General features: G+C 42.9%; 1 protein-coding gene across 2 annotated transcripts in view; it reads right to left on the bottom strand.

Moving 5' to 3' along the window:
• LNX1 (ligand of numb-protein X 1) overlaps positions 1-27,924 on the bottom strand; it is a 282,181-nt gene that overhangs the window by 243,933 nt on the left and 10,324 nt on the right. For both annotated transcript variants that reach the window (XM_040334850.1, XM_040334851.1), the window contains exon 2: positions 8,990-9,436. In XM_040334850.1, the coding sequence (XP_040190784.1) occupies positions 8,990-9,384 (395 nt within the window). In that variant the 5' untranslated portion in view covers positions 9,385-9,436. The remainder of the gene's footprint in view (positions 1-8,989; positions 9,437-27,924) is intronic.

The following is a 27,924-nucleotide window of genomic DNA, read 5'->3' as shown; positions in this document are numbered from 1 at the left end:
TGTAATGAAATATCCACTTAAGGTTATTCATAGATGTTAAATGATAGTCAGATGACACAGTAACTACTCAGTTGTTGCCATGGGTATGGTATGAAAACATAACATTAATATGAAAAGTACAGGACAAGTCTTAAGCAATCCGAAACTGGAGCAAAGGGAATTGGCTTGAAGGTACAACAGAAACAATGATGCAGAATTCTCAGAATACCTGCAAACACAAGATTAAAAAAAAATCCTATCTGATTTCTGCATCACTCTTAACAGCAATGCAATAATGTTAAATGTTTTATTTTCTAAATAGGTTCCTTTAAGCTAGTGCATTGTTGGTTCACTAACCATTTCCTTTGATTTCCCTTCTAAATGTTTTTTTATTCTTTGTCTGAATTTCTCACTTCCTGTTTCTCCTCAGAAAGCTTGCCCCCATCATCCATTGGGGTTAGTCAGCCAGAACAGCTTACTGAGGAGGAACAGGAAGTGAGAAATTCAGACAAAGAAAACAAAGAAAAAAACATTTAGAAGGGAAATCGAAGGAAAAGGTTAGTGAACCAACAATGCATTCTCTTAAAGGAACCTATTCATAGAATAAAAATGAACCTTTACAACCCCTGTAAGTGCTGTAACATATTATGTTTCTCACGTATTAATGTGTTGGCAGCAATGCTGCTATCATTGTGTGTGCATGGCACTGTTGGACAATTTAAATGGTAGAATGGTTTGGTATGATCATGGTGCTATTGTTAGAAGACAGATATTTATTATACTGTTTTTGGTCCACATAAACAACAGACTTTTCAATCTGACAACTATTTTTATCATCAAATGTAAGACTTTTGAGATTCCATGATGGACTTCAGGGACAGGCTTGTAAATGAGTTATGGGCCGATTGTCTCCCGGGCATTAAGAACACTGACTTCTATTAAATGGCGCATCCTGCATGCTGAATCTTTGATACACATTCAGAAAATACACAGTCTATTAGAAGTCAATTAAAGCGCACCTAAAACGCAGATACAGTCATGCATTACCCAAACAGCTTTAGGGTCCTTTCACACAGGCGGATTCCCATGATGATCCGTTCCTTTAACAACCACTTGCTCAGCGGGGATCGCTCCATGATCCCCGCTGAGATTGCAGATGACAGGGCGGTCCCTGCACACTGTGCAGGGACTGTCCTGTCAGATCCGCTCTTCTCTATAGGGGGATCGGATGAACACGGGCCGTCTGTCCGTGTCCACCCGATCCGCAGACGGATGGAAAAATAGGATTTTCCTCCGTCTGCAGAAACGGAGCATAGCAGACACCGATGAGACTGAATGTCAGCAAATGTTCATCCGCTGACACCCGCTATCCCATAGGGATACGTGTATGTCTGTTTTTCATCTGAAAACGGATGGATAAAAAATGGACATAGGCCTCGTACAAGACCAAGAAGAGGAAAGACCTTTCCTCTTCTTGGTCTTCCCCAGTGATGTAGCAGAGGTACGTCAGAGGGGGCAGGGTCACGTGACGGGTGGCTCTGCCTCCTCTATATAAGAAATGTCACAGCTTCAGCCGCTCATTCGCTAGGCTGTGCCCAGCGGTGAGAGGAGGTCCGGGATGCTGCTGCGCCGGATGGATGGATCTTCACATCGCCGGAGCGGAGATCACCCGACGCTGGATCTTCTCATCGCGGGAGATCACCCGCACCCGTCGCTGGATCAGGACAACACAGGAAGCCGGGAACGAGTGGATTTTTCAGCGCTGGACTTATTTTTATTTTTTTTAATAAAGGACTTTATTCTTTTGTGTCAGTGTGTTTTTTTTACAATACTTTTTACTTCCTTCGTGAAATGGTAGAGGTACAGTTTACCCCATTACCATTTCACACAGGGGGGGGGTCAGGATCTGGGGGTCCCCTTTGTTAAAGGGGTCTTCCAGATTCTGATAAACCTCCCGCCCGCAGACCCCCACAACCACCGGGCAAGGGTTGTGGGGATGAGACCCTTGTCCCCATCAACATGGGGACATCCTCCCCATGTTGAGGGCATGTGGCCTGGTGCGGTTCAGGAGAGAGGGGGGGCCGCACTCTGTCCCCCCCTCTTTTCTGCGGCCGGCCAGGTCAACGTGCTCGGATAATGGGTCTGGTTATGGATATTTAGGGGGAACCGCACGTCATTTTTGTTTTAAATTGACGGCGGGGTTCCCCTGAATATCCATACCAGACCTGAAGGGTCTGGTTATGGATATTTACCGGGAACCGCACGTCACTTTTGTTTTAAATTGACGGCGGGGTTCCCCTGAATATCCATACCAGACCTGAAGGGTCTGGTTATGGATATTTACCGGGAACCGCACGTCATTTTTGTTTTAAATTGACAGCGGGGTTCCCCTGAATATCCATGCTCAGTAAAATTAACGTCCGTTAACATAACAGACATTTACGGAGACATTTACTAACGTCCATGTGCCATAGACTTCAATGTTAAAATATAACGGACGTTAATATATCCGTTACTTGCAACGGACAAAAAATTGACAAAAAATAGTGCAAGACCCGTCACATATTCCGTTATAACTAACGTCCGTATGTTATAACGGACTATTACGGATCTTTACGGAACATAAAAAAATCCCATAGACTTTAATGATATTTTATAAAGGACGTATAACTTCCGTTTTTTAACATTATCTGACGGATTTTAAAACGGATTATTAAAACGGATTTATTTTGTAGTGTGAAAAGGGCCTAACTCGCTTTTAGCCACGTTTCGTTTACAGACTTTTTATAATTTTTGCCTATTTTAACGCTTTTTTAGAAACGCTTCTAAATGCAAACACGAAAAAATGCTGCTAAACTGGGCATGCAAACAGACGTTTTAAACATGGGTTACTATCTGTCAAGTTAAATCATTCAGGGGAGGTTGTAAAAACGTCTCATGTACATGAAGCCTCCTGGACCACCATGGCTACCACAGTTAAACTGCAAGTAAAAGCCATTACTGACAAATAATCCATGCTTGTTTATTGCCATAGACATGACCAAACTGCCAAACTTGGTGAAATAGTGATATAAATAAATGGGTACCCTAGTCCTGCTATGAGACTCAACCTTAGAATATATTCAGGCTACTAAAATCCTAGGTGCTCACGTCCATGCACAAAGCTTACAAACATACTTTGCATTCTGGTAAATGCAGTACTGCCAGATTGCAGGTTTGGGACATTTTTTCCCAAAACATCCTGTTCATTTAAAGGAGCTGGTACCCCTATACCAGATGTAGCCGATTTCTCCCTGTAACATAAATAGTTGCCCCACCCACCCTCATATACTACCAAAACACTGTAGAATCTTTTTTTTTATTATTAAAAATGAATAGTTTGCTGCTTCCAAGTGCATCTCTGCTGTTCATTCTGATCTATTAAAGGTCCTACATTTAGTGAGCATGCCAACAGTGGCACTGGCATACAAAGCACATTGATGTCATTGGGTCACGTTCAATGACATGAAAGCAGCTTGTATGTTTATAAATGAACCTTGGACACCGACCAAGTACTAATTGCCAGTAAGAACTGTGATTGCATTTATGACAATGCTTGAATGACTATCAATTGTTTTGCAACAATTAAGATATTATACATTTCTGTTATTTTAACAGTGTTATTGTTACCATATCTGTGTAGTAATAATAATCCATCTATAAATAATCTTAAAATGGTGTACCTTCTATGAAATGGCTGCATGTCTAAAGTAAAAAAAAAGGCTGCTGCAGGTATAAATACAGGTGTTTGGAGGTCCATATACCTGCAGCAGCCAGTAATATACAATTTTATGGCTGGATGAATGCTGGGCTGGTATGACAGGTACAGCTTCAATATTTCCAGGATGTATCAGAGCTTGCTTATACTTTGGGCCCCCCCACACATTTCTATAAGCCCATCACTATGATATGTTGTCTCACTAGAAGTAATGAAATAAAGGTAAGGATGACATCACAATCTCTACTTTAACCAATAAAATAATGCCTTGTATTCATTGAAAAAAAATACATTCTCCAAATGAGGATGGTGTCAAGCGAGCAACTCCCTATGGTCAGTCTGCAGAGGGGAGCACCTTTAAACAGCAATACTACAGCAATTTTCCACATCCCTACCCTCTGGATATAATCCAAGTTGGACCACTGTAAGTTTGGGGAAAAAGATAATTCCTGCAGTTTCGCTTTAAGTTATTCACTCTTCTGACTCTCAACTGACTAACTTTAAAATAAATATGTCTAAATCTGAGATTTTGAATATTACTATCTCAAGGGAGGAACAGTGGGCGATCCGACCTAAATTCCCCTTTGTATGGTGTAAGGAGGGATTGGGGTATCTGGGAATAAAACTGACTGCATCCGTAGAGACTATGTTCAAGGCCAATTATATACCAGCACTCAATAAAATTAAAGAACACTTGGAGAACCTGAGATATAAACCCCTTTCATGGACAGGAAGAATTAACACTTTAAAATGAATATTTTACCAAGGTTGACCTATATTTTCCAAATGATTCCAATAACATTATCCCAGGACTATTTTAAGAAACTAAGATCAATGATATTAAAATATATCTAGGCACATAAACGGCCCAGAATTGCATATGCAATATTGGCAAAAGCTAAAAAAGATTGGGAGGATCAGCAGCCCCAGATTTCGAGAAATACTATCAGGCGATTTGTATTTCTCGAATGTTAAAGTGGATTCATAATAAAGAGGGGAGAAGCTGGGTAAATATGGAGATTTCACAAAGTAAGGTAGATTTAGGGAAGATGGTTTGGATACCAAGGCAGCAACAAGAATTAGCTAATAGTACAAATCCACTAACCAGAAACACTTTTAAAATTTGGGATGGTTTAGGAAGAATGCACAACTGGGACCATAATTCACCACTATTATCGATATTGGGCACAAACTAATTTAAGCCAGGGAAAGAGGAATACATATATTTCACTAGATGGGCAAAAAAATAAATACTTCTACATGATGTAATGAAAGGTAAGTATGAGGAAATCGCACAAAAATGGGTGAATATAGATACATGGAGGTACACTCAATCACAGCATTTTACACAATCATTGCCACAACCGCTAAGGGGAAAAGGACACACAAGGAAAATAGAGAGTTTTTTTGCTCTCCCCTTAGTTTAAAGCAAAGTATATCCAAAATGTATAGGATACTAAAGAAACTCCTGCAGCCCAGTGTGAACCTGGGCTTAAAAACAATCCCAGTTATTTACTCAGCAAAAGAACATGCACATAGAGGAAGTTAGATTTTAAATGGAAATTTATTTTCTTATAAGGGTTTTAGAATAGGGCCTAAAAAGAATTTGAGCCTAACTGGCGCTGTGGGTAAAGAGGGTGTTTTTCAGCCATGGCAGGTCATGTGATGGTTATGGGGCCCACCAGAACAGAGGGCCCAGACAAATGTGGCTGCATAATGCATAATCCAGGCAGCAATAGTATTTGTCAAATATTTAAGGATAATATAAATATTTACAAATCTTTGTACGATTATTGTTATTATAATACAGAATTGATATGGTGCCAGCAGTTTGCTCAATTGTTACAATACAATTTGGTACTAGAATTTTGTGCTCGAATGAATGCACAATTTGCAGTGTGGGCAGGGCCGTCTTTAAGGGAGGGCAAAGGGGGCAGCTGCCCTGGGCCCTGTCATTGTTGTGGGGCCAAAGCAGCTGCCTCATACTTGCCAACTATCCCAGTTTAAATTCCCTTGTCCCTTGAAGATTTGGTCCTGTGCTGTGTCCTGATATTTTAGTGTGAAGTGCTGCTACTAATGATGCCCAGCTCTGCCCCATTGTTGTGTACAGATGACTCACCTGCAGACCATGTGTTTACATGTAAATAACCATCATTCATATGTAAATAACTGAAGCATTCATATTTAAATAGTGACAGCATTCATATGTAAATAGCTGAGGCCAGCAGCATTCATATGTAAATAAAGGCGGCGTTCATATGTATATCATGCCCCTCTGCAGTGAAGAGATGATGTGCTGTAACCTCTAGCAACCAATCAATGAGCAGTATTACTGTACAGTAATCTCTGACAACCAGTCAACAAGAAGAATTTATGTGCTGTAACCTCTAGCAACTAATCAGTGACCCGTAATGTGTGCTGTAACCTCTAGCAACCAGTCAGTAAGTGGTAATGATATGCTGTAACCTCTGGCAACCAATCGCAATCACTGCCTGATTTGGTACAGTAAACTGATTTTAAGTCTAGCTGATATTTATTGTATGTTTCAGAGCAGGTGGAGAGAAAAATTGCATGGGGGGTCCCAAGAATTTTTTTGCCCAGGGTCCAATCAACATTAAAGACGGCCCTGAGTGTGGGCCATATAATGGTTTTCCAATAGGGGTTATTCTTTTATAGTTATGCCCATACCAGAGTCCCCCACTTGTATGACAGATATATAATATAGAAGAGAGACACAAGTATTATGCAGGCATTATGCAGAATAGATATAAATTTATCCAAAACAAAAAACAAAAAAACAGAAACCATCAGGTACATCAAATGGGATCCCATTGTAATTCCTATTGAGCATTACTGCTGGAAAAACTTTTTTCCCTGTTTTAAGTACATTTGAAGTATAATAGATGCAGCATTGTAAAATCTGTACCCAACAAAAAGCAGGTGTTGTATAGCACGCTAATGTAACCACATGCAAACCACACATAGATCCCTCTGTGGTACAAGGTTTTAGTGAGCACTATTCTTTCTCTTCACAACTAATCCTTTACTACAAGTATACACACTGCTGCATTATCTGTTTGGCAAGCTTGCATCCTGTCGGTAATGAACATGCAATAAACACAAATAAACTGACTGTAAGGAAGCAGCTTATTTTACATTTCCTAGGAGTCTGCTTATATGAGAGGTAATTACAACCATAAATAAGATAAAGGTAATATTATGAAATCGCTCACAAAAAAGTGACCCTGCTTCCGACATACGTGTGCGTTTTACACAGGAAAGTACATGCTAAGCTCCAGGAAACAATTATTTCAATTTTTTTTGTAAACAGTATTTAGAAGCCTTTTTCTAAAAATTTACTTTTGTGTTACATAATACCCTGTAGCTGATTTCTGAAATATGGTGAAAATTAACAAAAAGGATTCTCACTGTAACCAATCTAAAGTTTTAGTTCCTATTGTCATTGAGAAAATAAAGTACACAATTTAATTGACTACTTAACCAATACCTGTATTCATTTAGATCAGGGATCCCCAAACTTTTTAGTACATGGGTCACATCCTGATCAGAGCCTCCCTTACATCAAAAACCCTATTAGAGTTCCCATTTAATCAGGGTCCCCCTTACATCAGGGTACATTTTTATATCAAGGTCCCCATCAGAGTCCTCCCTTATATTAGGGTCCCCATCAGAATCACCAATTTACATCAACGTCCTCCTCACAAAAAGGTCACCATCAGAGTCCTTTACACATATGGGTCACCATAAGAGTCCTTCTTTACATTAGCGTCCCCTTCATTCCCCGCTTACATCAAGAACCCCACCAGTACCCCCTTATATAAAGGTCCCCCTTACATTAGAAGCAGAGACCGCAGACAGCTTCTGCTGACCTCTAATCTGTGCATATTGAGTATATGCCACTGACCCTAGCTGTTGGCCAAATAAAATCTTGTAGCAGACCAGATGTGGCCTGTGGACCATATTTTGGAGACTCCTGGTTTAGAGAAACAGAGCAAATCTTAGTATCTCCCAACACATGTAAAGGCAGGCCTACGAGTAAATTTACACAACTGCATGAAAACATTACTAACATGTCACAATATACAGCAACCACTCGTATAACAAATGCCACAATTTATTTTTACTAAGTAGTTCCTGAGCCCCAGCCAAATGACTGTGCCAAGACACAACCTCTCAAAGCTGCCTAAAGCCTCGTACACACGACTGAGTTTCTCTGCAAAAACCAGCAAGAAACTTGCTGGGAGATATTTTTTTGCCGAGGAAACCGGTCGTGTGTACATTTTCGTTGAGGAAACTGTCGAGAAACTCGACGAGCCAAATAGAGAGCAAGTTCTCTATTTCCTCGACCGGAATGGAGAAACTTGCCTTGTCGAGTTCCTCGACAGCCTAACAAGGAACTCGATGAGGAAAACAATGTGTTTCGCCCGTCGAGTTCCTTGGTCGTGTGTACGAGGCTTCAGAAGGTCACAGAGAAAACTACTCAACAATGATGTCATCACTTTGCTGCAGGCAAGAGTAAGCATTGTGTAAAACTTTCCTCTTCTAGGGATCACTCATCTAGACTGTACATTGAGGCAGCAGTAGGAGGCTGATCTCTATGAGACACCTTGAATACACACAACCAAAAGCATAACAGCTTCTGCACAAACACCAATTGCACAGTGCTTTGAATTGTTTGTACTCTAAATTCTCGTACATATGATCAGATTTTCGGACGACGAACGTCCAATTTTTTGTGGCATGCTAGTCTCATGTTCGAAAGTGAAGAGAATACTCACAATACGATAAATTTCATACGCCAGAATACAACGTCAGAAGTGACGTAATGTGTTGAATAGTTTTGTATGTATTCTTTCGTTTCTGAGCATGCGTAGTCTTGCTCTTACGATTTTTTTTCATAAGAAAACCGTACTAGTGAAACGAAAATCAGACGTTGAGTTTACATTCGACAACATTTTTATAGTCTGCACATCCAGCTTTTGTCTGGCGAAAAAGCGAAATCGGCTGTCGAAAGCACCATACTAACGATCCGAAAAACAGTAGACAGCTCGACATACACATTTTTCCATCCGATTTTCGTATCATGTGTATGGGCTTTAAGAGTTTAAGGGTCTGAAAGTACTAGGATGGCCCAGTAACTCTAAATGAATTAATGAAACTTGTTAACAACCTGTTCAATTCCATACAAACTTTTAGAAAACATGAATCACTTGCCAGTGGGATACAACTTACCTGTTCAGGAAGTGATCCTCAAGGTCACATCTTTGAAGAACTTCATTACAATATTCCTTTAAGGGGCAAACAACCAAAAGTTTATCCAGCAAGTTCCTTACTAGCACAGTTGACTTTTTGCAGGACTGTAGCATGACGTGTTTCCTATCCATAGGACAGAAGTTCTCGTGTATAAGGAAGTTTGTGAGGCAGAGGGTGCAGAATGTGTGACCACATGGGGTGTCCAGAGGTTGTACCAGTGCGTGAAGACAAATGTGGCAAGTTAGGTCATCATCCACTTCTTCGGTGTACGTGTAAAAATGATTTTCCTCTGTGGAATGTTGCTGTCCACATCCAGTACATAGTGACTGAGGAAGGGCATTATCCAATTCTTCAATTCTGTCACAGAATTCCATGGCTGTCCAACTGAAGGTATATATTCCAAACGGACTACTGGCAAAGCTGCCACTGCAATAAGAATAGAAGATTGATGTGTTATAAACAAGAGAAAAAGAAAAATAATATTATACCCAAACTAAAAATTCACCTGCAGGTGAAATGCAGTATGTTAAAAAAAATGCTGTGGTCTTAAGATGCCCAGAGACAATGGGTGATAATTACAAGTCTAAAGCAATCTTTTTTCCCATTTGGCTATCACAGATATGCATGCTCGTTCCCTATTCCCATTCTTAGAATGAAGCTAGATAAGCTACTGTCTGAAAAAATAAAACCTTAATGGTAAGCATATATACTGTATACACACAAATGCACACACTCACACACAGCGAGATAACTGGGCATTCACAGATTTTCACAACTGCACAATATTGTAGACATGGGCGCCGTCATTAAATTAGTTTCGTTCCCCTCCGTTCTGTATTGGCCGAAATTCATGTCCGAAATTCAATTTGGATTCGTACGAAATACGAATTTTCGTTAGATTCGTAAAATTTTCATAAAATTCCGAACATTCGTTATGATGAATTTAAAAAGCAAACCCAGGAAGTCAGCAGTGCTGCTGACTTCCTGGGTTTGCTTTTTAAATTCATCATAACGAATGTTCGGAATTGTTACGAAAAGTTAACGAACCTAAGGAAAATTCGTATTCAATCCAAATTGAATTTCGGACACGAATTACGAAATACAAACTAACGAGCTACAAACAAACCTGGCAGACCACAGAACAGGGATGGTGGGAGCCCCTCATCATGAGCACAGCAGAGGTAAAACCCACTGGAGGAAGTCAGCACAGCACAGGGATGGTGGGAGCCCCTCATAATGAGCACAGCACAGGGATGGTGGGAGCCCCTCATAATGAGCACAGCAGGGGCACAGCCCCAGGAGGAAGTCAGCACAGTACAGGGATGGTGAGAGCCCCTCATAATGAGTCGTCAACGACAGCCATTGGATTAAATACGAATTTCCGTTAACTTTATTATGAGGGGCTCCCACCATCCCTGTGCTATGCTGACTTCCTGGGTTTGCTTATTCATCATAATAAATGTTCATTAACTTTTCGTAACAATTACGAACATTCATTTTTATGAATAAGCAAACCCAGGAAGTCAGCACAGCACAGGGATGGTGGGAGCCCCTCATAATAAAGTTAACGAAAATTTGTATTCAATCCAATGGCAGTCATCAACTCATTATGCTCGTTATGAGGGGCTCCCACCATCCCTGTGCTGTGCTCATTATGAGGGGCTCCCACCATCCCTGTGCTGTGCTGACTTGCTCCTGGGGCTGTACCCCTGCTGTGCTCATTATGAGGGGCTCCCACCATCCCCGTGCTGTGCTGACTTCCTCCTAGGGCTGGGGCTGTACCCCTGTTGTGCTCATTGGGAGGGGCTCCCACCATCCCTGTGCTGTGCTGACTTCCTCCTGGGGCTGTACCCCTGCTGTGCTCATTATGAGGGGCTCCCACAATCCCTGTGCTGTGCTGACTTCCTCCTGGGGCTGTACCCCTGCTGTGCTCAATATGAGGGGCTCCCACCATCCCTGTGCTGTGCTGACTTCCTCCTGGGGCTGTACCCCTGCTGTGCTCATTATGATGGGCTCCCACCATCCCTGTGCTGTGCTGACTTCCTCCTGGGGCTGTACCCCTGCTGTGTTCATTATGAGGGGCTCCCACAATTCCTGTGCTGTGCCGACTTCCTCCTGGGGCTGTACCCCTGCTGTGCTCATTATGAGGGGCTCCCACCATCCCTGTGCTGTGCTGACTTCCTCCTGGGGCTGTACCCCTGCTGTGTTCATTATGAGGGGCTCCCACCATCCCTGTGCTGTGCTGACTTCCTCCTGGGGCTGTACCCCTGCTGTGTTCATTATGAGGGGCTCCCACAATTCCTGTGCTGTGCTGACTTCCTCCTAGGGCTGTACCCTTGCTGTGCTCATTATGAGGGGCTCCCACAATCCCTGTGCTGTGCTGACTTCCTCCTGGGGCTGTACCCCTGCTGTGTTCATTATGAGGGGCTCCCACAATTCCTGTGCTGTGCTGACTTCCTCCTAGGGCTGTACCCTTGCTGTGCTCATTATGAGGGGCTCCCACAATCCCTGTGCTGTGCTGACTTCCTCTTGGGGCTGTACCCCTGCTGTGCTCATTATGGGGGGCTCCCACCATCCCTGTGCTGTGCTGACTTCCTCCTAGGGCTGTACCCTTGCTGTGCTCATTATGAGGGGCTCCCACAATCCCTGTGCTGTGCTGACTTCCTCCTGGGGCTGTACCCCTGCTGTGTTCATTATGAGGGGCTCCCACAATTCCTGTGCTGTGCTGACTTCCTCCTAGGGCTGTACCCTTGCTGTGCTCATTATGAGGGGCTCCCACAATCCCTGTGCTGTGCTGACTTCCTCTTGGGGCTGTACCCCTGCTGTGCTCATTATGGGGGGCTCCCACCATCCCTGTGCTGTGCTGACTTCCTCCTAGGGCTGTACCCTTGCTGTGCTCATTATGAGGGGCTCCCACAATCCCTGTGCTGTGCTGACTTCCTCTTGGGGCTGTACCCCTGCTGTGCTCATTAGGAGGGGCTCCCAGCATCCCTGTGCTGTGCTGACATCCTCCTGGGGCTTTTTCCCCCTGCTGTGCTCATTATGAGGGGCTCCCACCATCCCTGTGCTGTGCTGACTTCCTGGGTTTGCTTATTCATCATAACGAATGTTCATAATTGTTACGAAAAGTTAACAAACATTTGACCCGTTCTGTAAGAAATTCAGATCTGAAATTTGTCAACAAAATTTCATATTTTGTAAAATTCGTAAGCATAGCAATTCTGATTTCGAATGCTTCCCAATGTACGAATTTTCAATTTGTACGAAACGAACTGCACAATATTGTTTCATGACTTATTTCAGATTTGTGGTCTGTACAGGGTGTTATATTACTAGCCCATGACATCCAGAACTACAGCAGCACCAGCAGCAACCTTAGGCTATTGGCATTGTATATTTCATTTGCTATCACAATATACCATTCAGTATAGTCACTGCTGGGGTTGTTTGTTGCAATGTACAGCATTTCAAAGCTTAATTATATGTCATTTCAGGAAATGTAATGAAAGACGACAGCTGCCCATTCAGTAAATCCATGTTGTATTTTTATGTTGCAAAAAATCACTTAGGAGTTCCATACAGTATATAGCAGACAGTACAGAAGCTACAAAGGCTAGAGACGTACATTTAATTCAGTATAGGATTCACCCTGTATGTCATAGAGAGTAAGAATAATGGATTGCTCCCATTTTAGCAAACAGAAAGAGACTAATAATCACCAGAGGGATCTGCACTAAAGACCAAGTGCTTCATAATATAGATAAGAAATAAAGAATATAAAAATCCTTAGAAGCAGATTTCCAACTCCTGATACCAGAAGAATTTCCTAAAAGACAGAGCATCTGATGTAGACTCAGTGGGCGAAAGTGTAAAGGTTACTGTTATTATTGACGGGAGCCTGTAACATTAGATGGGAATTCAAATATCCTGGCATATTTCTCGACTATCATCATCATTCCTTCAATGACATAATCAATATTTCTCTCCCGAGTAACAGATCATTTTTTCCAGCAGCAGTAGAATGATATGACAGCCGAGTATTTCCAAAAGCTATGACATCTTGCATGTACAGGATGCTAGAGCCACATATTTCATCATTTATTTGCATTTAAAATTCCACTAGCATCTGCTCCCCCAAATCCCTTCATTTCTGTGCCTGAATATAAATGACAAAAGATTAAAAATGCTATTATTGCAATGATCTAAAAAATGTGCACAGGTGCATATATGAATTTTATAATGAATGGAAAAGGGAAAAAAAATGTGACCTTTTGAATTTGTACAAAAAAAAAAATAGCATCACTACACAACTGAAGCAGCCATCTCCTGGACCATACAAGATTCCAAAAAGACCAAGATTCCAAAAAGACCAAGATTCTAAAAAGACCAAGGCCCGGATTCAGAAAGGAGATACGACGGCGTATCTCCGGATACGCCGTCATATCTCTGAGTGAGGGCCGTCGTATCTATGCGACTGATTCAGAGAATCAGTTACGCATAGATTTCCCTAAGATCCAACCGGCGTAAGTGTCTTAGGCTGCATATTTACGCTGGCCGCTAGGTGGCGCTTCCGTATAGTTACGCGATTAATATGCTAATTAGGTAGATACACCGATTCAGAAACGTACGTCCGGCCGGCGCATTTTTTTACGCCGTTTACATTAGGCTTTTTTCGGTGTAAAGTTACCCCTGCTGTATGAGGCGTAGCTAATGTTAAGTATGGATGTCGTTCCCGCGTCGAGTTTTGAAAATTTTACGTCGTTTGCGTAAGTCGTTCGCGAGTAGGGCTGTACGTAAGTTACGCTCACGTCTAAAGCAATGACGACTTGCGGCGTAATTTTGAGCATGCGCACTGGGATTTTTTCACGAGCTACGCGTGGTCACAGTCAGGGCCAGATTAAGAACATCATGGGCCTGGTGCTGAGGATTTTGGTGGGGCCTTTTAGGCTGCATTCACACCTCCGCGACAAGTAACGCCGCGTACGCGGCGTATTTTGCAGCGAATAGTGTAACTTTTTTTTTACAAATCCTTCCTATTGCTTTGTATGGCCGAACGCCAAAGGGTCCGGGACTTTTTTTCATGCCACAGGTGTACGGCGTCTATGAGATGTGAACCATCTCATAGACAGCAATAGGAATTCTCCCCTCCAGCGGCACGAGCGGCCGGCGTCTGGCGTTTTGTCGCGGAGGTGTGAATGGGGTGTAATAAATAATAAATAAATGCGTGGGAATGACATGAATGCAGCCCAGCCAAGGCAAGTGACCAAAGGCACAGAACCCAGAGGGAAGACCAGGTGAAGATGGAAGTGTCCAGGCCCCGCCTGATTCATCGCAGCACTGGAGGGCTCAGTCTGAAAATTGAAGTGTACACTAATGTGCTAATATGCTGTGCATACTTGTACATTGTGGCATAACCTACCCCAGGGCCTCTAAAAAGTAGTAATGTCAGGAAAGTTTACTACCGCTTTATTATCACAGGATCCCAGGAGCCTCTCATGGGGCCCCCTACTGACCCGGAGGACGGTGGCCCTTGGGCAGTGCCTAAGTGCACAGTTGCCAACATTTAAAAAATATTTTCAGGGCCACTTTTTTTATATAAGTGCTATATTTAGAGTAGCTGAGATCCCCGATGTTCCTCTATACATCATAGTAGTAATCACAAAATTAAATGAGTACTAATAATGGGGCAGAACAAATATGAGAACTGATATTTCCTTTAGTTGAACTAACAAAAGTGTGTCCATTCTAGAGCTGGTAACATTGAGGATATTCAGTATAATTTTAAAGAACTGTTTTTGTGGGTAAGCGACATAGGGGAGGAGTATGGACGGTATATAAGTGGGAAGTATGTGCAGGTGAGGGAGAGGAATGTGGAGGGTCTAACAGTGGGCACTATGTACAGGAGAGGAGTACAAAGGGTACGGAAAAAAGCACTATGTACAGGAGAGGAGTGTGAAGGGTATGACAATGGGCAGTATGTACAGGAAGAGTGAGGGGGTATGACAGAGGGTAGTACGTACCAGAGAGAAGTGTGGAGGGTATGATGGGGCAGTATGTACAGGAGAGGAGTGTGGAGGGTATGACAGTGGGCAGTATGTACAGGAGAGGAATGTAGACGGTATGATAGTGGGCTCTATGTATAGGAGAGGAGTGTGGAGGGTATGACAGTGAACACTATGTATAGGAGAGGAGTGTGGAGGGTATGACAGTGGGCACTATGTATAGGAGAGGAGTGTGGAGGGTGCGACAGTGGGCATTATGTATAGGAGAGGAATGTAGACGGTATGATAGTGGGCTCTATGTATAGGAGAGGAGTGTGGAGGGTATGACAGTGAACATTATGTATAGGAGAGGAGTGTGGAGGGTATGACAGTGAGCAGTATGTACAGGAGAGGAGTGTGGAGGGTGCGACAGTGGGCACTAAGTACAGGAGAGAAGTGTATGACAGCAGGTACTATGTACAGGAGAGGAGTGTGAAGGGTGTGACAGTGGGCGCTATGTATAGGAGAGGAGTGTGGAGGGTATGACAGTGGGCACTATGTACAGGAGAGGAGTGTGTAGGGTATGACAGTGGGTACTATGTATAGGAGAGAAGTGTGGAGAGTATGACAGTGGGCACTATGTACAGGAGAGGAGTGTGGAGAGTATGACAGTGAGCACTATGTACAGGAGTGGAAGGATATTTAGGGACTGAGTAGTGGTTAAGCGGGTCATACATGGATTGAAATTACGCCAATTATGCAGAGACCAGCTATAGTCAATCTATGTATGGGCTAGCTGGTTTTACACAAGTCAATCTATTAATCAACTTGAGTACAACCAGCCTGTTTTTTTTTTTTTTCTTAAAACAATCAGTGCTGCCAGCTAAAGTTAGCAATACTGATCATTGTACGCACTGGCAGAACACAATAACACTGCAGGAGTGATTCCCCCATCCACAGGTCAGCAGGTAAGAGGGTGTGTGGGGACAGGCTGGGGAGAGATACTAGTCAGTGGCTGGGTAGGCACTGGTAGTATCAGAGCCAGATACACATAGGTTACATACGCCACGATCGTTAGAGCGAGAACAATAATTCTAGTACTAGACCTCCTCTGTAACTTTAAACATGTAACCTAAAAAAATGTAAAGCATCGCTTAGGATACCAAAAAAATTGTGCTAACTTAACTAACTAACTGTTTTTTTAATGAATGAAACATTTTTTTCCAAAAAAACATGTTTGAAAAATTGCTGCGCAAATACCGTGCTAGAGCTGCACAATTAATCGTTAAAAAAATCGTGATCTCGATTCAACCCCCCTGATGATCTCCAATGCAGAGTTTGCTGATTCTTTCATATAACAAGTGGAGAGACTTTCAGCTGCCAAAAGAAAATATCTGGGCAGTCTGCCAAGTTTTTAACAGGAAACATTGTAACTAACGCTTCCTTCTTAGATCAAAGGGATACACTTCTGTGTGTAAAGAACAAATCTGGGCAGTCTGCGAAGTTTGTAAACAAAATGAAACATTGTAACTAACTAACATTGTAACTAAATTTAACCACTTAAAGTCCAACACTTGTTTCTTAAGTTAGAAAGCAATATTATTTGCTAGAAAATTACTTGGAACCCCCAAACATTATATATATTTAGCAGAGACTCTAGGGAATACAATGGCTATTGCTGCAATATGTTATGTCACACTGCATTTTCCCACTTCAATGAATAATAAAAACCATAAAAACAAAACAGTGAAGTTAGCCCATTTTTTTGTTTTTGTTTTGTTTTAATGTGAAAGATGATGTTACGTCGCAACAATCGTGAGAGAATCGTGATCTATCTTCTAAGCAAAAAAATTGCAATTCTCATTTTAGCCAGAATCGTGCAGCTCTGTACCCTGCAACATAAAAAGTGCAAAGACCACCATAGAGTAATTTTCTAGCAAAAAACAAATGATGATTTTTACATGTAGTAGAGAAGTGTCAGAATTGGCCTGGGTGGCAAGGGGTTAATTACCATGAGTAATATACAAATAATTATTATAAGCACTGTGATCCTATCAGTCTGCTGCAGTGTGTCAGCTTGTATTTATATTGGCCGCTCTGAATGTAGCTTCTGACAGGCTGTGCAAGCAGGCCCGTATCTCCGGAACCATAAATGATAGCCGTCCCATATTTTAACCAGTTGTGGGGTAGCTCTTCCCATGCCTACCCCCAAATGTGGGGTTTCTGTGACCTCTGGTCATCGAGCTACAACCCCCCAAATTCGATCTTAAAAAAAAAAATTCTTAAAAAAAAAAAAAAAATTTTATTTATTTTTTTTTTTTTGGGGCAAATGGGCCTATCTTGAGAAAGGGGCCTGGAGCTGCAGCTCCATCAGCCCCATTGTTAATCCGGCCCTGGTCACAGTTAATATACATAAAACACGCCCACATCATCCACATTTTAATTATGGCGGGCTTACGCCGACACATATATGTTACGCCACCGTAACTATGGGCGCAAGTTGTTTCTGCATACAGAACTTGCGCCCTAAGTTACGGCGGCGTACCGTATCTGCGATATGTTACGCCCGCCCATAGATAGGCCCAAGACTCCAAAAAGACCAAGACTCCAAAAAGACCAAGGGCTAGATTCAGGTACCTGTTAATTTCAAATCTGCGCCGGCGCCGGCGTATCTACGCCGATCTTCAAAGGCAGATACGCTCAAAAAATAGGCTTCCTCCGCCGACGTAACTTGAATACGGTAGCGTAGAATTGTGTGCAATTCTACGCTGGCCGCTAGGGGCGCTTCCGTTGTTTTCGGCGTAGAATATGCAAATTACCTAGATACGGCGATTCACAAACGTACGTACGGCCGGCGCAATTTATTTACTTTGTTTACGGTTTTTTTTTCGGCGTAAGGTTGTTCCTGCTATTAGGAGGCGCAGCCAATATTAAGTATGGACGTCGTTCCCGCTTCGAAATTTAAATTTTTTACGTTGTTTGCGTAAGTCGTTCGCAAATAGGGCTGGACGAAATTTACGTTCACGTCGAAACCAATACGTCGTTGCGGCGTACTTGGGAGCAATGCACACTGGGATATGTACACGGACGGCACATTCCGACAAAACGTCAATCACGTCAGGTCATCATAGATTTACATAAAACATGCCCCCCCTTCCACATTTGAATTACGCGCGCTTACGCCTGCCCCATTTACGCTACGCCGCCGCAACTTACGGAGCAAGTGCTTTGTGAATACTGCACTTGCTCCTGTAAGTTACGGCAGGGTAGCGTAAATACGATACGCTGCGCCGCCGTAAGGACAAGCGCAGGTACCTGAATCTAGCCCAAAGATTCCAAAAAGACCAAGATTCCAAAAAGACCAGGGAACCGCTCACGGTGTAAAAAGCTTTGGGAAACATATATTAAGTCCTCAAATACACAGGCTATTCCATCCAATATACAAAGCTATACATTTAACTTGGTCAGGAGCTTAAAGTGGATGTAAACCCATTTTTTCTATGATGTCACAATGTAGAGTATAAGATTTCCTATCATCTGTGCCTAGTCTTGCCACAAAGAGTTAATCCAGCTCGGAGCAATTCTCTTTTCATTTTTCAGTGAGATAAACGGACAAACAGGAGATTTTTTTTTCCGTTCTTCCCCCTTGCTGTGAGTGACAGGTGATTTACATATCTCATGCACTAGCCTGAGACAGGCATCATTTTTTAATTCCCACCCCCACTCCTTTTCTGAAGTCATGTGGTTACTTTTCTGGATTTTGACTGGATGTTAGTGATCATAGCAGAATTTAGTGTAAGGAATACATAGGAGAAAATTCATGTTGACAAGGGGAGTGTAGAGGTGGGCGGGGAGTCTACTGACATCACGACTCCACCCACCGAGCTCCAGACAACAGATCCACCCACAGAATCTGCAGTTTTTCAGGTCTCTTAACAGACAGAGGGGAGATATTTGACAGGTAAGGATACATGCAGGAGTTATGTATATCCTTATAGATCAGCACTATGGCAGTAGTTTAGAAAGGATGAGAGAGGGTTTACATCCACTTTAATCATAAGGTCTATCTTATAGACCAATATTTCGCAGCATGCATTGTTCAGTGCGTGATATTTTTAGGGACTCAGTTCTGTAGGTTGAGTAGCTTCGGTGAAGATGTGACTTTAGGATGAAGATTAAAAGTAAGGCACACATCAGATTCACTTCTTCTACAAATCTATATGTTTGGCTCCTAATAATGGTAAATGTGACAAGGACATTTGTTGTACATAGTGGTTAAATACACAAAATAGACACCAGGGAACCCTTTGTAAGGTTGTTCTGTAATGTATATATGGCACCCTCATTTCCCTGCCAGTTGAGTTATATTTCTGCCTATTCATTCCTGAGATTCACACAGTTCTGTCACACAGTGGTGCCAACCTGGTGACTTGACTTTTCTCTGCTGCAATGTTTTTTAAACTATGGCTTGGGACTCAAATTGGGTTGTGGACATGTTTGGGATGGGTCGCCACTTGACTTTGTTATACTTACCTGCTCTGTGCAATATATTCATACAGAGCAGCACTGATCCTCCTCTTTCGGGTCCCCTGTTGGCGCTCCTGGCTTCTCCCCCCCACCAAGTGCCCCCACAGCAAGCCACTTGTTATGGGGGCACTTGTGCTTGCTTGCTGCCGAGCCGGATCTGTTTGTTCATAAGAAAAAAAAATGAATGCAGCCACCACATCTAAGGACGAATAAGCTGCAATATATTATATTTTTTTTCTTAGGTCATATATACAATAATGCTAGGTCGTGCCATGTGTTTAGACAATGATTGAGCAGCAGCAGCTGACCTCTCTGTCATTTTGCTTTCACCTCCTGCCAGCATGTTTCTTGTCAGCACATTTACAGAACACATGGTTGACTGACCCCTAGTGTTCCCTCCCTTTTCCAGTCTGAGTGCTGCTGTACAGGATATTACAGGAGGCTGAAACCAAATCCAATTCTGGTGCCAACAATGCATGCTGCCTTCCATATTACATTGTGAATGGGCCACTTGAAGAAGCATGTGTCACTAAGACCTCAACCTTGCGTTACCCTCCTCTCTTCAACACAGTCATGCAGAGTTTCTATAACATTTCTAATGTACTAGGCTGAATGGTAAGATACTGGGCGTAAGCAAATCTCATCCAGTCCAGACACACAAGAGACTTTCAAAGAGTGGAAGACAAACGTATCTCATATCTCAAAAAAGACTTTGCCAGTACAGTAGTGTGGGAATGTGTCTGAGAAAAAGGCAATGCCTCCTCCAATTAACTCTTTGTTGCAGACTATAGCTAGTACTGATTGCATGTGCTTACAGTATGCATGTCTGATAAAAAATAGTTTGCTTTTAATCATTCATTTATAAGAGTTTCCCAGGTACCTGTAGCTGTGCATGGGAGGTACACCATTTTGCTATTTATTTTTCTTGACAATTAGTAAAACACAAACTAGTCCATGTTATAAATGATAAAGCTTTCAAATTAAGCTTTGGGGGTCAAAAAATAAAAAATCTAAATTGCCCAGGTACCAGGCTGAGCAGGGCTTAGCATTGCTCCTCCCCATGTTTCCACTCTTCCACTTAGGATGACCTAGGTGGTTGAGTTTATTATTATTATTATTTTAGGTACTTATAAAGCACCGTCAATTTACGCAGCGCTTTATATATCAAGGGCCGAGTTCAGAGAGACTTACGACGGCGTATCAGTAGATACGCCGTCGTAAGTCCGAATGCGTGCCGTCATATCTTTAGGCGTATTCTGGAAACCAAATATGCCTGAATTTGGCCAAGATACGACCGACGTAAGTTTCCTACGCTGTCGTATCTTGGCTGCCTATTTACGCTGGCCGCTAGGGGCGAGTACATTGATTTACGAGCTGAATATGTAAATGAGCAAGATACGCCGATTCACGAACGTACGTACGCCCGTCGCAGTAAGCTACACCGTTTACATAAGACATACGCCGGCGTAAAGATAAAACACCTCTCTAGGTGGCGCAGCCCATGCAAGGTATGGACGACGGAACAGCCGTCGTATTTTATGTTGTTTGCGTAAGCGTACGTGAATGGGGCTGGGCGTAGGTTACGTTCACGTCAAAAGCATTGAGCCGACGTCGTTTCGTAGGGAGTATTTGCGACGTGATTCTGAGCATTCGCGCGCATGCGCCATACGAACAGCCCTCATTTACATGGGGTCACGGTTAATTTGAATGTAGCCCGCCCACTACATGCCTACTTTGAATTAGGCGGGGTTACGCCGGCCCATTTGCACTACGCCAACGTAACTTACGGAGCAAGTGCTTTGTGAATATTGTACTTGCCTCACTATGTTATGTCGGTGTAGTGCGGTGTAGTGCAAATGGGATGCGCTACGCTGGCCAAACGATACGCCATTGTATCTGAATCTGGCCCATAGTGTACATTTACATCAGTCCCTACCCTCAAGGAGCTTAGAATCTAAAGTCCCTAACTCACATTCATATACTAGGGCCAATTTAGACAGAAGCCATTTAACCTACCAGCATGTCTTTGGAGTTTACATGGTCTTCCCCTTCAGTAGAGACTACATGAACAAATGCCTAGACCAGGGGCTCTCATCCTTTTTATGATTACTGACCCCCAAATGGATTGGTAAATATGTCCCTATATCCCTTTCGCCTGTCTGTCAAAATCATTATCAGGCTAATTAGCAGTGGCGGTGCGTCCATAGAGGGCGCCGGAGCGCCGCCCCCTCTCGTTCCCACACTGCCACTGATACAATACATAGATTCATGCATTGCATGAATCTATGTATTGCCGCTGTCGCCGACTATTCAGATGGCCGGCCCCCTGGCAAGCGCTGGCCATCTGAATAACGGCAGCTGGTTGGCTGTGGAAGTGCCTATCAGAGCCAGCGGAAGCTGTAATCGGCTTCCAAATACTTATCCAAGGGACGCGCGGGGGGTGCGTTCCTTGGATAAGACTGACAGAAGGAGGGAGTTCCTGCACCTATTCTGTAAGAAAAAAAGCCCTGGCTTTGGGCAAATCTACCCATGTTGGGTTCAACAAGGACTGGTCGAATATTGTTTGAAATTTAGTAAACCCTAATTGAGAGGGGAACCATACTGAAGTCAATAGTGGTACATTTTTTTTTGTTAAATTCTAACCATTTTTAGGGCTAATAGGGAAACATCGAAAAAGGCATGGGAAGCTTGGCACTGCCAAGGGGAACTGCTAATGCAAACATTTGTTGTCCTTGTTCTTGCCAATGCCAACCTGTGCTGCCACTGGCCAGTTTCTGTCAAGGTCTCATTAAGGATCAAGAGACCACAGATAAGACACCCTCTTTAAATTGGACTTTTTAATTGAGGGATAAATGTCTGAATTGTACTTGAGAAAAAAAGTACAAAACAGGTGTTTACAGAAGATACAGGTGTAAACCTGTCCAGGAGCAGGACCATTTTAATCGGGGATAAAAAGCCTAAATGGTGTATACCTAACTTTTATTTATCTATGAGGATAGGGAGTGCATTGATTGTCAGCCAGACTGGGTTCATAATTATGCAAATTGGATGTGGGTTTCCTAGGGTTGCCAACTTTTCATCAAACCCAAACACTTTAGTGGCGCACAGCAATATTTTTTAATACATATATTTTGCTAACAAATAACATTTCTAATCTCATGAAGTTAATAACAAGAGTCCCCCTTTACATCAGAGTCCACAGAGTTCCCCTTTTACATCTGAACTTGCAGAGTTCCCTTTCACTGTAAGGGGGGACTCTACAGACTCTGATGTAAGGGATAACTCTGGGGACTCTAACATAAGGGATGCTCTGGGAACTCTGATTTAAGGGGGGGGGGGGATACTGAGAACTCTTATGCACGGAGAGGACTCTAATGTAAAGGGGAATACTGTGGCCTCTGATGGAAAAAGGGAACTCTGGTAACCCTGATTTACCTTAGTGTACACACTCAGAGGCAGGAGAGAGAAGGGGGCAGACTTCAGTCATAGACAGTGAGCTCACTCACCACTTGACAGTCAGCACCTCTCATCCAGATGTATCTGAGGCTGCTAGACTTCCAATTTCTGGCCCCCACTTTCCTTTTCTGAGGCACAGCACCGGGGATTGGAGTGTGGGCAGACACAGAGGGGTAGGGGCAGGAAAAAAAGGAGCAAATCGAGCCCTCTCCCCCTCCTTCTGTGTGTGTGTTTAGTTTGGGGGGTTGTTTGTGTTGGCTTTGGGCTGCTTGAAAGAGAGTGTAACAGACACTCTCAGATTAGACACCTGCAGCCAGCAACCCTGCTGGGAAGCCATAGTCCAGGTGCTGACGAACAAAACAAAGTCAAGTCAAGTCTTCTCTTCTCTCTCCTGCTGCGAATTGCTAAAGTCAGACGAAAAAAAAACAAAAAACGGGGGGGGGGCCCCAAACGGGGGGGGGGGGGGGGCCCCTAGGGACCATTGGGCCCCTTACAGGTGTAATGCCTGTACCCCCCGATGGCCGCCCTGCCTAGGCCAGTAACAGGTGAATGCTCTGCTTTCTGCGCCCCAAACTTACTAATAAAAAGTAACAAAGCTGTAACTATCTGTATTGCTTAACTTCAGTAGAGAACAGTAAGGTCACCCACCTAACTATGCTATCTGACAGTAACTTTATGGTTGCCTGGAGTCGTGTGCTGTGGTTTAATCTGTAAAGTGACAATCCAAATCAGCGAGTTGGGTATATACACTTGTCTTACAGGGGCTTTTTTTTTTTTTTTTTTAACAATCTCGGTAACAGGGTCTCTTTAAGGGTTATATCTTATTCAGGAGTAGCAATTAAAATGCATAATGCATTTCTGTCTACATGTAATTGAAATCAATGTTAGGAAGAGAGTATTGGAAAAGTGACCTTGGAAATGTAGAATGCTGACAGCTATGTAAGTCATAGCAACCATTTAGCAGTTTAGTGAACACATATTAATTAAGGTGCAATTTGGCGGGTTTGTTGTATGCACCTCTGCGCTCTTTGTACCATCCTAATAAATAAAGACCTTTGTATTTCCATCTGCCTTGTAGACGCATCCTTATCAACTTATCAAGCAAGCAGAACAACCTTGAATTCTCAGAAAATGGTTAGTTGACAGACAATAGCACAGACATAATGCAGTAAGTAAACACAAAGCTTTCCTTCTTCTGTATAGACATTAAAGCTGAGCTCCAGAAAAAACAACAATACAGTTAATACAGTTATGTATTCACTGAAAAGAAATGCAGTACCTGAAGTACCTGAATCTTTATTTCTTTATATCAACATCTTGTTATTCTTTGTAAAGTAGACCTCAGAATGGAAGTGGGAGGGTCAGTACTAAGAGCCAATCATGCATTGCTGCATGAAAATGCTGACAAGCATTAAGATAAAAAGCCTTCTGTGTGCAACGATGTAGATGAGTGTCTCAACCACCCAGGACTCTCCCTCCTGGTTGGCTGAGACACAGCAGCGGCACTATTGTCTCTCACTGCTGTCAAAGTCAGTTAGCCAATCAGGAGAGAGGGGGCAGGGTCAAACTACAGCTCGGTGTCTGAATGGACACACAGAGCTGCGGTTAGGCTTGGGTGCCCCCATAGCAAGCTGCTTGCTATGGGGGCACTTAACAGGAGCAGCGAAGAAAAGGAGGATCAGGGCAGCTCTGTGCAAATCTACTGCAACAGCACAGGTAAGTATAACATTGGTGTTTTTATATAAGAAAAAAAAACAAGACTTTACAATCACTTTAACTGATAAAAATGGCAGCAAGCACAGAACGTTAGCACACAAGATCTCCAGTAGAATCAACAGGTATTTCATATATATATTAAACTGATTTACAATTGAAAGTGCTTTGTTATATTAAAATGATAAAAAGAGATGGATCAAAAGAGTGCGATTAAGAGATATTTACCATTAAAGTATAACTACAGGTGTCCCTGTTAGGGAGATTTGCCCTCCTTATTTGTCCTGATTACCATTATCACCAAGAGTAAGGCTGGGTTCACGCTAAGATCGGATACGGCTCGCAGCAGGGGGTCCGGTGCGTCCAAATTTTTGCCTGGCTTTGGACCTGAAACTGAGCCAAAGACGCACAATGCGCTCCGTGGCTGCCCCAGAGATGTGTGAACTGGCTCCATTGAGAGCCGGTCACACTCTCCAATCATGGGAATTGAATCCGGGGAAACCTTCATCCAATTCGCAATAATGTGAACCCAGCCTAATTGTAAACAAAGTCCAAAACTTTGAGTTGTCACCAGAATAGGGAAATAAAAGGAAATCTTCCAATGGGAATGCTAGTTTCTACTAAGACCTGGAATTTCCCCACACTTCCTGCTTTGGCTACGAGACAGGAAGTGAAATCTCCCCAATGGGACACAGACAGTGGCGGCTGGTGGTATATTTTTGTTGGGGTCGGTTTGTCACCAGCCCCGCACTTACCCTGTCTAGGCCGTGGGCAGTGCTTCCTCCAGGTGGCGGCTTCACCCTGCATCTCCTCCTCCTGGTGCTTCCCAGCGGCTTCCCCTGTGTCTCCTCCTCCTTGGTGGCCAATAGGTTTGCTTTTCCTCTCGACCAATTGGGTCACGGGTCTCAGGACCCGTTTCCTGATTGGCCGGGAGGAGAATCAGGAAGACGATAGCGAATATTAATTTGCTATTGTCACACAACTCTGCTTCACCAGCCCACACTGTTTTAAACCTATTAGAGCTTCTGGCTCTAATCAAGTGCTTCTAAAAAAAAAAAAAAAAACGTGGAATCCATGTTTCCCCCAGCATGTAGATTAAGGGAACGGACACATCAGGATTCTCTCACTTTGAAAGGATTTTATCTCACTTCCTGTTTGGCTATGGGATAAGTGAAGGGAAATCTCCCCAATGGGACACAGATGGCAAAAACAAAAAGACAGTGGTTATAGGCCTTTGTAAGGCTTAGATCACACATGTGGCCATCAGTGTGGCAGTCCGGTGCGTTTCGGTTCACCAGTTCCGGTGAGATTCAGGTGCAAATTTTTACCTAAAATTGCACCTTAATTGGACCAAAAAATGGACAGGACTCTTTTTAAAACTACACCACGACCGCCCTACACATGTGTGGACCACCTCGATTGAAAGACGGTTAGATTTACGTTATGCAAATTGGATGCAGTTAAAAGCACATAAAATTCACATATATGTGAGCTGAGCCTTAAGCCTCATACACACAATTGGATTTCCGTCAGACAAAGCGTAGGACCTTTGTCAGAAGGGCACTGGCCATGAATAGGGATGAGCTTCGAGTTCAAGTCAACTCGAACATTGCCTGTTTGCCGAACGGCAAACAATTTGGGGTGTTCGTGGCAAGTTCGAAAAGCCACGGAACACCCTGTAAAAGTCTATGGGAGAAATTTAAACTGCTAATTTAAAAGGCTTATATGCAATTTATTGTCATAAAAAGTGCTTGGGGACCGAGTTTTTTCGGGAGCAGTGATTTTAATAATGCTTAAAGTGAAACAATAAAAGCAAAATATTACTTTAAATTTCGTACCTGGGGGGTCATTTCTGAAGCAAAAAAAGTCATTTGAAACCACTCGCAGCTATAATGAATTGTTGGCTCCCGGCAATACAGAGAAAAGTCATTGAAAGTCATTAATGAAAAATAGAATAGATAAAAAAAAATGGTATGGTAATTAAATTTTTTTTATTACAAGGCCCTTCAGGTCTGGTATGGATATTAAGGGGAACCCCACGGCAAATTTAAAGATAAAAATCACGTGGGGTTCCCCTTAATATCCGTACCAGACCTGAAGGGCCTGGTAATTAAATTTGGGGAGACCCCCACGCATCTTTTTTTTTTATCAATGACTTTTCGCTGTATTGCCGGGAGCCGACAATTCATTATAGCCGCAAGTGGTTTTAAATTACTTTTTCTCCTTCAGAAATTACATTTTGTGCAGGGGACAGGAGCACGGGAAACAAGCGCTACTTCACAGGCATACTATACACTCCCCCCAGGTATGAAATTTAAAGGAATATTTCACTTTTATTGTTTCACTTTAAGCATTATTAAAATCACTGCTCCTGAAAAAACTGCAGTTCTTAAAACTTTTTTTTGCATTGATACATGTTCCCTGGGGCAGGACCCAGGTCCCCAAACACTTTTAAGGGCAATAACTTGCATATTAGCCTTTAAAATTAGCACTTTAGATTTCAAACGTTCGAGTCCCATAGACTTTAACAGGGTTCTAAAGTTCACACAAACTTTTGCTCTGTTTGCAAGTGCTGGTGCGATCCAAACGGGGGGGGGGGGGTCGGGGGTTCGGCTCACCCCTAGCCGTGAACTTGTTCTGTATACAGACGGCAAAACGTTGTCAGCCAACAAATATGAAAATATCTGTTTTTTCAGCTCTTTAGTGACACCGATGGGTCTTGCATGGACTGGGGGGGGACCCGATGCCATTTTTTCCCTAATTCTGTCATAGGGTCCTCCTTACCACCTCAATACATTGTATTATATACTGTACACTACCTGATATATATATATATATATATATATATATATATATATATATATACACACACACACTAAACTGCCTGCTTGCCACTAACTAACCTGCCTCTAGCTAACTTATCTCATTCATAACACTATATACGGCCACCGTGTAAGGAGCCTTATATAGTGTGGGGTGTGGACTTAGCCCCCTGAGCCATGATTGGCTAAATGCACTCTGCCTTTGGCCAATCATGGCTCTCACAGCAGAGCACGCTGTGATTGGCCAAAGCATGCAGGTCAGGTGCATGCTTTTTCAGGCGGACCTGATTGGACCCTCCATTCACTCCTATGCAACGGCGGATGTCAGTAGGGACATGTCTACTTTTGCTGATAGGTGTCCCTCATTCCCATCTCAAAAAGTTGGGAGTTATGTATATAATACTGATGTGCATGA

This window comes from Rana temporaria, chromosome 1 (assembly GCF_905171775.1).
Source record: "Rana temporaria chromosome 1, aRanTem1.1, whole genome shotgun sequence".
NCBI lineage: Eukaryota > Metazoa > Chordata > Amphibia > Anura > Ranidae > Rana > Rana temporaria.
Note: the sequence above shows the minus strand (reverse complement) of the source record. Positions and strands in the feature narration are given on the sequence as shown.